General features: G+C 56.3%; 1 protein-coding gene across 3 annotated transcripts; it reads left to right on the top strand.

The window, feature by feature from the left end:
- The first annotated feature begins 453 nt into the window (after positions 1-453).
- Sh2b1 (SH2B adaptor protein 1) lies at positions 454-9,508 on the top strand. Of its 3 annotated transcripts, none has more exons than XM_013011663.1 (9): positions 455-2,900; positions 3,187-3,288; positions 3,512-3,603; positions 3,712-3,887; positions 7,114-7,317; positions 7,494-7,705; positions 7,824-7,992; positions 8,452-8,551; positions 8,729-9,508. In XM_013011663.1, exons 1-9 carry the CDS (start codon positions 1,842-1,844, stop codon positions 8,745-8,747), a joined length of 2,133 nt encoding a protein of 710 aa, XP_012867117.1. In that variant the 5' UTR covers positions 455-1,841; the 3' UTR covers positions 8,748-9,508. The 3 variants fall into 3 exon arrangements, with proteins under 3 accessions (XP_012867118.1, XP_012867117.1, XP_012867116.1); XM_013011662.1 differs by having other exon boundaries at positions 7,824-8,045; positions 8,729-9,497; XM_013011664.1 differs by lacking the exon at positions 8,452-8,551 and having other exon boundaries at positions 454-2,900; positions 7,824-8,045; positions 8,729-8,956.
- The last annotated feature ends 1,390 nt before the right edge of the window (positions 9,509-10,898 follow it).

Here is a 10,898-nt window from a genome sequence, read left to right as displayed (position 1 = left end):
GGGAAGGGGCGTGGGGGGGGCGGCCCGCCAGCAGGGCCGGGGCGGAGTGCACTGACCACGAGGCCCGGAGGGTCCCAGCCGGGAGCGGAGCCTGCACCCGCCACCACCCGCCCTTCGGGAAATGTCATAACTGAGCCCAGAAGGCAGGTGCACCGGGAAATTGTGTTTGTGGAGTCTTGATGGGCAGGAGGGAAACTGAGTCACCGCGCTCAGAAGCCGCGGGGGTCAGCGGGTTGGAAGGGGATTGGGTCGGCTGGGCGGTACGAGGGGAGGGGGGGGTTGGGTGGGCCTGTGCGGGCCGAGGTGGCCTCTGGCTGGGGACGTCTCAGCAGTGTCTGCACCTCTTGGCTCCATTCCCCTGGTGTTCTGCCTCCCGCATCTCCTGGCTGCTGGTGGTTGGTTTTGGAGTTGTCCTTATGGTGGGGGCCGTCTGAGCCGTTTAGGGTCCTGGCCAAAGCCCGGGGGGGGGAGTGGAGGGGGGTGGGATGCAGAGTTGGAGGCTGACTGTGGGTTTGAGCAGGAGGAGGTGGAGGTTGCTGCTGGTGTGGGGGAGACACCTGAGCGTCCCCGGGGCTCTCACACCTTCCAGTGTGGCGCAGCCTCGGGTTGTAAATTCTACACCCAGCTCTGCCACTTGCTAGTTGTGACATTTGGGGAAGCTGCTTTCTTTCTCTCTTTTCTCTTTTTTAGAAAGTTAGCCCGCTAGTCCCCTTCTGCCCTCCTCCCCCCCAAAGAGAGTAATAATGGCAGTCATTTCTCCTGTTTGCTTTGTGTCAAGCACTGACGTTCCATTTCGTTTCTCCCAACGCCTATCAAAGGTAGGGATCATTAGCTCTGTTTCAGTAGACAGGAAGACTGCAGCTGAGTGAGGATGTGTCATTTGTTCAAGATCACACAGCTAACAAGTGGCTGAGCCGGGGTTCAGCCCAAGTCTGACTCCAAATCCCATGGCCTTGGGCACTGCCAGGTTAACCAGCTTTTGGGGTACATTCCCTGGGGGTAGAAAATATCAACAATCCTAGGGCCCCAGATCCTGCCCTGTGATGACTGAATTTATGCTGTGGTCAGCAAAGACTTGCCTTGACCCACCCCGCCATCTTTCTTTTTTATGGTGCTTCTGCCACTAGGCCCCAGACTAAAGCCCTCCCCCATCCTCCTGTACCCATTCCAAATTTCCTTCCCTCAGTGCTTGGGTGATGGGTTCAGCTTCCATAATGACAGCTGCTTTGAGCCACCCCGTCCATGTCTTAAATGAACAAACTCTTACCTCCGAGTTGGACTTAGGATACTTGAGGGAGGGTCTCTTTAAGCTGGATGGTTCTAATATCCCATCAGTCCCTGGTGAGCTGGGTGTGGTAAGCAGTTTGGGTTCTCTCAAGCTCTGGGGACAGAGACTGGGTACTCGAAAGCATAGCAGAGTGGACCCAGTGTTGTAAAGCTTGTCTGAGCTTTGGTTTTCTCATATTGGAGGTTATGACATCTTCTCCCCGGGAAAGGTAAGATGACTCGATGGAAGCCTCTGGAATGGCACATGGGAAGTGCGTGACAGGTGGTGGAGGATCTGTTTTAAGAGAAGGGCAGTGGTGAGCTGGAGTTCTTTGTGGAGGGAAGTATTCCACACCTCCCTTGCTCCTGGATCACTTTCCGAGAGAGTGGTTGCAAAGGCAGCCGGAGAAATCCTGTGGGGACAGCCTTAGGGCGCGTGGGGTGTGCCGATCGGGAAGAGGGAGAGGCATTTGGGTTCTCTCCCCGATTGTCCTCTGAGGGGTATGAACCACATGAGGGGTCTCTGGCTTGGGTTGGGATGCCCCGTCCCACCTCTGCAGTGACTCTGTGTATGTATGTGCCTCTCTCTTCCTCCTGCAGCTGCTGCCGCTCACCCTGTGTCTCCTGGCCACTTCCCTCCTTGCTGCCCTTCCCCACAGGCTCTCCCTCTCCTCCTCCTGGGGCCCATCATGAATGGTGCCCCTTCCCCTGAGGATGGGGCCTCCCCCTCCCCGCCCCCTCTCCCTCCACCTCCTCCTCCAAGTTGGCGGGAGTTCTGTGAGTCCCATGCTCGGGCTGCGGCCCTGGATTTTGCCCGCCGTTTCCGCCTCTACCTGGCCTCCCACCCACAGTACGCGGGGCCTGGCGCAGAGGCTGCCTTCTCCCGCCGTTTTGCTGAGCTCTTCCTGCAGCACTTTGAAGCCGAGGTGGCCCGGGCCTCTGGCTCCCTCTCGCCACCTGTCCTGGCCCCCCTGAGCCCTGGCCTGGAAAGCCCACCACCCAACGACCTGTCCCTTGAGAGCTGCAGGGTGGGTGGGCCCCTGGCTGTGCTGGGCCCTTCCCGATCATCTGAGGACCTGGCCGGCCCCCTCCCTTCCTCCGTCTCTTCCTCTTCTTCAACCTCCTCAAAGCCGAAGCTTAAGAAACGCTTCTCCCTCCGTTCGGTGGGTCGTTCGGTTCGAGGCTCGGTCCGTGGCATCTTACAGTGGCGGGGGACCGTTGAGCCTCCCTCCCCAGCTGGGCCCCTGGAGACCTCTTCGGGCACCCCAGTCCTGGGTGGAAACAGCAACTCCAACTCCTCTGGTGGGGCTGGGAACATTGGTAGGGGACTGGCTAGTGACGGCACGTCCCCTGGGGAGAGATGGACTCACCATTTTGAGAGGCTGAGACTCAGTCGAGGAGGGGCCTCCTTGAAGGACGGAGCAGGGCTGGTGCAGAGGGAAGAGCTCCTGAGTTTCATGGGGGCTGAAGAGGCCGCTCCCGACCCTGCTGGAGTGGGGCGGGGAGGAGGGGCATCTGGGCCTACCTCAGGAGGAGGAGGAGGGCAGCCTCAGTGGCAGAAGTGTCGCTTACTGCTTCGGAGTGAAGGAGAAGGAGGAGGAGGGAGTCGCCTGGAGTTCTTTGTACCACCCAAGGTGAGCCCAGGTGTGGGGGGCGTGTGTGTGTGTGTGTGTGTGTGTTAAGAGCAACCAGAGTGGTAGCGCAGCCCTGTAGGTAAGCAAGAGGGTTCAGCTTTCCTTCCTCATAAGAGAGAACATAGCTTTGCTGACCCTCTGAGCTAGCCAGTGCTCTGTGGGGCAGCACCAGACAGCAGTCCCCAACTTCCCCGAGAGACCTAAAAAGGACGGTGAATGTGCGGAGGGAAGGGAGAGATGATCTCAGCACACCAACCAACTGGCTCTTGCTTCATCTCCCGCCAAGGCTTCACGGCCCCGACTCAGCATCCCCTGCTCGACCATCACAGACGTCCGGACAACCACAGCCCTGGAGATGCCCGACCGGGAAAACACGTTTGTGGTGAAGGTAAGAGCACGGAGCCCCTGTCTCCCAGGGAGTACTCAGGCCAGGGAGGAAGCTCTTGGCACATTGTCAACAAACAGCCATGGCTAGAGCGTGTGGCTTTGGGTTTTCTGGAAGGGGGCTAGAGAAAGGAGATGTTCTCATTCTTCTTAGGAGTAGATGTGGTCATGGGACTCCTCCCCATCCCCTGCCCCGGCTGAGGCCTTCCCTCCTCTGGGTCCTGTAGGTGGAAGGCCCCTCGGAGTACATCCTGGAGACGACTGATGCTCTCCATGTGAAGGCCTGGGTGACTGACATCCAGGAATGCCTGAGCCCAGGGTGAGGAGCCTGCCTTTGTCACGGAGGGGCCTGGGCGGGAATGGAGAGCACTCTTGTACCTCTCTCCTGGTGATCTTCTCACCAGCAGCATTTTTCCTATCTCTACAGACCCTGCCCTGCTACCAGTCCCCGTCCCATGACCCTCCCTCTAGCCCCGGGGGCCTCCTTCCTCACAAGGGAGAACACAGAGAGCCTGGAACTGCCCTGCCTGAATCACTCAGAGAGTCTGCCCAGCCAGGACCTGCTGCTGGGCCCCAGCGAAAGCAATGAGCGCCTGTCACAGGGTAAGGTGGCACCTCGAAGGCCTGGAGGTCTCCAAGCCCCTTGGGCAAGGCTCCTGTCCTTTCCCTCTCTGGAGACTCTTCTGAGCACGCCATTCCTGTGTCCTGTCGTCCTCATCTTTTGTCCTCAAATATGCCAAGCACTTTCGGGCCACAGAACCATCATCAGTCCACACAGGCCCCAAGCAAACTCCTATGCAACTTTCTTTTTTTTTTTTTTTTGGTCCGGTCGTGGGGCCTGAACTCTGGGCCTGGGCGCTGTCCCTCAGCTCTTTAGCTCAAGGCTAGTGCTCTACCACTTGAGCCACAGCGCCACTTCCGGCTTTTTCTTTATGTGGTGCTGAGGAATTGACCCCAGGGCCTCAGGCATGCAAGGCAAGCGCTCTACCACTGAGCCACCTGCCCAGCCCCCTCCTATGCAACTTTCTACGCCCAGCCTTCCACTTCTGTAAGTCTCCTACAGGCTCCCGTGCTGGCCCACGCAGGTAATGATTTCTCTTTTCCAAGCTTCTCGAACACTGTTGTTCTTAGTCCGTATCTCTGCTGAAGACTCCCAAGTTTTGTTTTGTTTTTTTGTTTTTTGTTTTTTTTTTGCCTCTGTGCTTCTTGGCCTGACCAAACTCTCCTGTACACATAAGGAGACAATCCATGTTATCTACTCCTTGAGCCACCCCCTTAGCCTAATTCACCTTTCTCCATTTGGCTTCTACTCTACCCTTTCCCTTTCTCCTGACCCTTGTTTTCAGTTTCAGCTTCACAATGCCTAAACCAATGATGGTCCTAAGCCAAGGAACAAAGAAATCATAGACTCTTGGAGCTAGAGTGGACCTTCCAGATCATTAGATCCAGTGGTCTTGGCTCCCTGAAGGGGGAAGAAGCTTTTCTGGGTTCACATGTTGGGCTCCACCCACCTGGTTCCCGAGCCCCTTCCACACACGCTGATCTCTTGGCACAATAGTGGACATTTTTGTAGGCCCAGGCCTGCTCCTCAGCAGACATTCAGGAAGTCCTTGTACATGGCTGGTCCTCCGCTGGGCACCCTCTCCCCTCCCCTGGACACTCCAGGAGAGTCAGATGTCTGAGAGGAGCTCCTTGTCCATTGTGGGCTTAGTCTAGCTAGGTTAGTAAGACCTTGCTCTTGATTTCAGAAAAAGTAAGTTCCTCAAACAGAGAGGCTGAGCTGTATCCTCCCAGACAAGCAGCTTGGGACCTCAGGAGGTAGAGAACAGGGAAGGAGGAATAGAGAGACTGCTTCCTAGAGCAGGCGAGAGAGCATGGCTTGAAGGGGGTGAAGGCTAGCCCAGAGAGCTGGTGGAGGAAGACGGCCAGGATGCTTGGAAAGCTGGTATAATAGATGAAATGGGCTGGAGTAAAGAACACGTGGGGGGCTGGGGGCCGGTGCCTCCTGCCTGTCATTCTAGCCACACAGGAAGCCAATCAGGAAAGACCCTTATCTCCTATTAACCACCAAAAGCAGGAAGTGGAGCTGTAGCACTACCCTTGAGCAAAAAAAGCTCAGGGAAGGCATCCAGGGCTTGAGTTGAAGCCCAAGGACCGGCACATACACAAAAAGAACACATGGGTTCAATGAAAGATCAAGTTCAAGTTGGTTTAGCTTAGGGGGAGTAATAGAAGAGGAATATTTTTGTAGTTGTTTTCACAGTACTGCAGTCTGAACTCAGGGCCTGGCACTTGCTAGGTAGGTGTTGTACTACTGGAGCTATTTTTCCCCCACTGCAATTAATTAGTTAATCATTTTTTAAGTGCCTGTTTTGGGGCTTGAATTCAGGTCCTAGGCCCTGAGTGTTTTTATTTGAGGCTAGTGTTCTACCATTTGAGCCACAGCTCCTCCTCTGGTTCATGGTAGTTAATTGGAGCTAATCTCACGGACTTTCTTGCCCAGGATGGTTTTAAACCTGGCTTTGAACCACAATTCTCTGATCTCAGCATCCTGAATAGCTAGGATTACAGGCATGAGCCACTGGTGCCTGGCCTCCCAACCTTTTTTACTTTAGTTTGTTTTTCAGATAGAATCTTCCACTTCTGACTGAGTTGGCCTTAGACCATGATCCTCCTATCTCTGTCTCTAGAGTAGTTAGAGTTACAAGTGTGCACCACCACACCAGGTTCCACACCGGGTTTTGTTTTGTTTTTTGGTGGGGCCTGAACTCTGGGTCTGGGCAGTGTCCCTCAGCTCTTCAGCTCAAGACTAGCGCTCTACCACTTGAGCCACAGCGCCACTTCTGGCTTTTTTTCTTTTTGCTTGTGTGGTGCTGGGGAATTGAGCCCAGGGCCTCAGGCATGCAAGGCAAGCGCTCTACCACTGAGCCACCTTCCCAGCCCCCACACCAGGTTTTGAGAGAGGTTCTTGCTAAGTTTTACCTTGTTTGGCCTTGGACCACCATCCTCCCACTTCTATATCCCAAGTAGCTAGAATTAGAGGTGTGAGACACCATACTGAGGCCCTTTTTAGTTTTTCTGCGAGTGTCTCCCTCTATAGCTAGGCTGCCCTTGAACTTGATATCTTCCTGCTTCAGCCCCCTGAGTCTGTGATTACAAGTGTGTGTCACTTGGCAGATAGAAAAAAAAATTTTGGTCTGTCGTGGGGCTTGAACTCTGGGCCTGGGCGCTTTCCTTGAGCTCTTCAGCTCAAGGCAGGTGCCACTTGAGCCATAGTGCCACTTCCGGTTTTCTGGTGGTTAATTGGAGATAAGAGTCTCACAGACTTTCCTGCCTGGGCTGGCTTTGAACCACGATCCTCAGATCTCAGCCTCCTGAGTAGCTCGGATTACAGGCGTGAGCCACCAGCACCGGCCAGATGGAAATTTTTTGATTCCTGTTAGTGTTAGGAGCTTTGTCCTGTTAGCCAAGCAAGGGACTCGGTTATTATTTGGTGGTCCTGGGGTTAGAACTTGGGGCCTCAAGCTCCATAGGCAGGCACTTGACCACATGAGCCACACCTGAAGCCCCCAAAGGCTCCTCTAACATAAAACATTTGAACCAGCTGTAACCGTCTTTCACCTGACGATTCAGAAAAGACATAGGGACGTTTGGATCCTAGGACCTCCTTGCAATCGCTGCGGTCCCTCAGCAGTGCACCAAGCGTTAAGTTGGAGGTCGCTGGTCCACACCCTCAGGGGTCACTGCCAGTGGGCAAGCAGACCAGAACCAGGTCTCCAGAAGCGGACGTGTGGAGCCCTCAACCCTGCCCTCCTCCCTTTCCTTCTAGGGGCATACGGGGGCCTCTCAGATCGGCCTTCTGCATCCATCTCCCCCAGTTCTGCCTCCATTGCCGCCTCCCATTTTGACTCAATGGAACTGCTTCCCCCAGAGTTGCCCCCTCGCATGCCCATTGAGGAGGGCCCCCCAGCAGGGACAGCTCATCCTCTCTCAGCCCCCTACCCTCCCCTGGACACTCCAGAAACAGCCACAGGTACCAGAGGGTGATGTGTGTCTTGCCAGGGCTGCTTGCCTGCCTTCCTGAGGCTCTTGTCTGGGGAGTAGCGTGCACCTGAGCTGGGAGGAGGGGGGGACAGAGGGGCCGAGGGACCAAGGAAGAGCAGGGCCTCCCTGACGCCCCAATTTTTCCTCCCTCTCTCCCTCCTGAAGGGTCATTCCTGTTCCAGGGGGAGTCGGAGGGAGGCGAGGGGGACCAGCCCCTCTCAGGGTACCCTTGGTTCCACGGGATGCTCTCTCGACTCAAGGCTGCCCAGTTAGTGCTGGAAGGCGGTGCCAACTCGCATGGTGTCTTCCTGGTCCGTCAGAGCGAGACAAGACGGGGCGAGTACGTCCTCACTTTCAACTTCCAGGGCAAGGCCAAGGTGAGTGGCCACAAAGGAAGCTGCAGAGCGTGCGCTGTCTGTGCGCGGGGCCGAGGGCCTGCAGCCGCAGCTGGCTGGGACCTCGGCCTCGGCCTCACTGGCTCCTCCTGCCCCTCAGCACTTGCGCCTGTCGCTCAACGAGGAGGGCCAGTGTCGGGTCCAGCACCTGTGGTTCCAGTCCATTTTCGATATGCTCGAGCACTTCCGGGTGCACCCCATCCCTCTTGAGTCTGGAGGCTCCAGTGACGTGGTCCTCGTCAGCTACGTGCCCTCCCAGCGGCCCCAGGGTGAGCAGAGCAGGTCTGCCGGGGAGGAGGTGCCCGCGCACCCAGCAAGTGAGGTGTGTGTGCCAGGAAGGCGGGCGGGGATGGAGGCCAGGCTGTCAGGGAGAGGGGCCGTAGAGACCCTAGGCAAGGGGGCCTGCGCGTGCAGGCCAGGGATGGAGGAAGGCGGAGCTGTAGGCAGGCCGAGGCTCCTCCGGGGCCGGGAGCAGTGCAGAGTGGGCTGGTGCATTCCCATTCCATTGGCTCCTCCGTGCCATCATCGTCTGTCTCCTGGCTTCATCCTCCCAGCCCTGTCTTTGCCCTCGTCACTGTGACCTCCTCGCTCTGGGCCTGCCTGCCCTCGTGGGGGATGCTTGGTGATCCCCCTCTCCCTCCTCCCTTGATGTCTGATGGTCCCTGTCTGATCTCTCCCTTTCCCCCACCCCAACGTCCCCATCTGTCCCCACGTTACCCCTCCCCCAGGCCGGGAGCAGGCCGCGAGCCATGCAGGGGTGTGCGAGGGAGATGGATGCTACCCCGAGGCCTCCTCCACCCTCCTGCCCTTCGGAGCGAGTGACTGTGTGTAAGTGTGGTCCTCCTCTCACCACCGCCCATGATCCATCCTTCATGGAGGGGGGGTGCTCAGGAGACGGGTGTGGGGGAGATAGCACATGGCTCCTGGGGGGGGGCGAGCGAAGGGGAGGCTGCTGCAGAGCTCGCCTCCCTCCACAATCAGTGTCTTCTCACCATTCCCATCCAGAGCCGAGCACCTCCCATGACCCACCCCAGGCCCCTGAACCCCCTCCATGGACAGCTCCCCCACATCCTGGGGCAGAAGAGGCGGCGGGGGCGCCAGAAGTGGCGGCAGCAGCAGCCACAGCAGCCAAAGAGAAGCAAGAAAAAGAGAAAGCGGGCAGTGGAGGGGGCCAGGAAGAGCTGGTCCCCCTGGCTGAGCTGGTCTCCATGGTGGAATTGGAAGAGGCCATAGCACCTGGAGCGGAGGCCCAGGGTGGTGCTGGCTCTGGTGGGGACACGGCCGTGACCCTGATAGCGCAGCTCCAGCAACTACCACTAGGGGGCAACAGAGAAGAAGGGGGCCATCCCAGAGCCATTAATAACCAGTACTCCTTTGTGTGAGCCACCCACCCACCCTCCACTCTCCTTGCTCCCCAGCCTTCGGTGGAGAGGCTAGGCGGGGTGGGGACATAGAGGAGAGTGGGACTCCCCTCCCCACATGCTTCCTGACCCTTGTCAGCCAAGGGCATATATGTTGGTACGAGCAGCCATTCGAGAGCCCTGCTAACTCCCCAGTTTGTACACTACAGGTGCCCCTTCCCCACTGGGGACTCGGGCTCCATTACCTCCCTGCGGGGCTCCTGTGCTCAGTCCCATCCCTGGGGGCCATTTCCCCACTAACCACCCCCCAGCCCAAGCAAAGGGTGAGGGGGAAGGGCTGTCAGTTGTATTAAGATTGTCATTATTGTTTTAAACAAAACAGAGCAGCATAAATCAATAAAAGGGTTATCTCAGTTCCACGGTGGTGGCCAGTCTTTGCAGTGGGGCCCGGGACAGGTGTCCGGAGGGCCACTCTCCTGTCCCAGAACCTGAGCTTCAGAGCTGAGGGGCCAGAGCGCTGGGTTTCAGGGCCATGGCTTTGCAGGCTGGCTGGTGTGCAGAGCTCAGCAGTACGTCTTGGAGTTTCTAGCACATTCTCTTCATGCAAGTGCGGCCCACAAGCCATTTGTGTGGTTTTGTGTGTGTGTGTTTGTGCACATGTGCACAGGCAAGCATCAGTACTAGGGCATTAACTTGGGGCTTGGGTGCTGTTCCTGAGTTGTTTTGCTCAAGACTAGCACTCTACTGTTACAGCTCCACTTCTTGCTTTTGGTGGTTAATTGGAGAGAAGAGTCTCTTAGATTTTTCCTGCAGAGGGCTGGCTTTGAACTATGATCCTCAGATCTCAGCCTCCTGAGTAGCTAGGATTGTAGGCATGAGCCACCAGTGCCCGGCCACAGGTCTCCCCCGGCTCCCATCCTGGTGCTTGAACTCAAGACCTGGGCCTTGTCCTTGAGCTCCCTTTGCTCAAGGCTAGTGCTCTACCATTTGAGCCACAGTACCACTTTTGGCTTCTTCTGAGTAGTTTATTAGCGGTAAGAGGCTCATGGACTTTTCTCTCTGGGCTGACTTTGAACCTTAATCCTCAGATCTCAGCCTTCTTAGTAGCTAGGATTAGAGCTGTGAGCCAGTGCCTGGCTACAGGCCTTTTTTTTTTTTTTTTTCATTCCTGGATTCAGGGCTTGGACATTGTTCCTGAGCTTCTTTTGCCCAAGGCTAGCACTCTACCACTTGAGCCATAGCACTACTTCCAGCTTTTTCTATATACGTGGTATTGAGGAATCAAACCCAGGGCTTAATGCATGTTAGGCAAGCGCTCTACCACTAAGCCACATTCCCAGCTCCAGGATTTTTGTTTTTTGTTTTTGTCAGAGAGCTTGAACTCTGGGCCTTGGCGCTGTCCCTGAGCTCTTCAGCTCTAGGCAAGTGCTCTGCCACTTGAGCCACAGCGCCACTTCTGGTTTTCTGGTGGTTAATTGGAAATAAGAGTCTCGTGGACTTTCCTGCCCCAGCTGGCTTTGAGCCATGATCCTCAGATCTCAGCTTCCTGAGTTGCTAGAATGACAGGCATAAGACACCAGCTCCCAGCACTCCAGGCCATTTTTTAAGGCCCTTGACAGCATTTGGTACATGATAAGATCCACACAGATGCTTCCTGTCAGCTGCCTATAGCTGTCTGACTATATTGATAATTTTGTGTGGCATCAGAATGATGTTATAAATATCCAAGTCGGGGTTGGGAAGGTGGCTCAGTGGTAGAGCGCTTGCCTTGCATGCCAGAGGCCCTGGGTTCGATTCCTCAGCACCACATAAGC

This window comes from Dipodomys ordii, unplaced genomic scaffold (genome assembly GCF_000151885.1).
Source record: "Dipodomys ordii isolate 6190 unplaced genomic scaffold, Dord_2.0 Scaffold14, whole genome shotgun sequence".
NCBI lineage: Eukaryota > Metazoa > Chordata > Mammalia > Rodentia > Heteromyidae > Dipodomys > Dipodomys ordii.
This window is presented reverse-complemented; position numbering and strand designations above follow the sequence as displayed.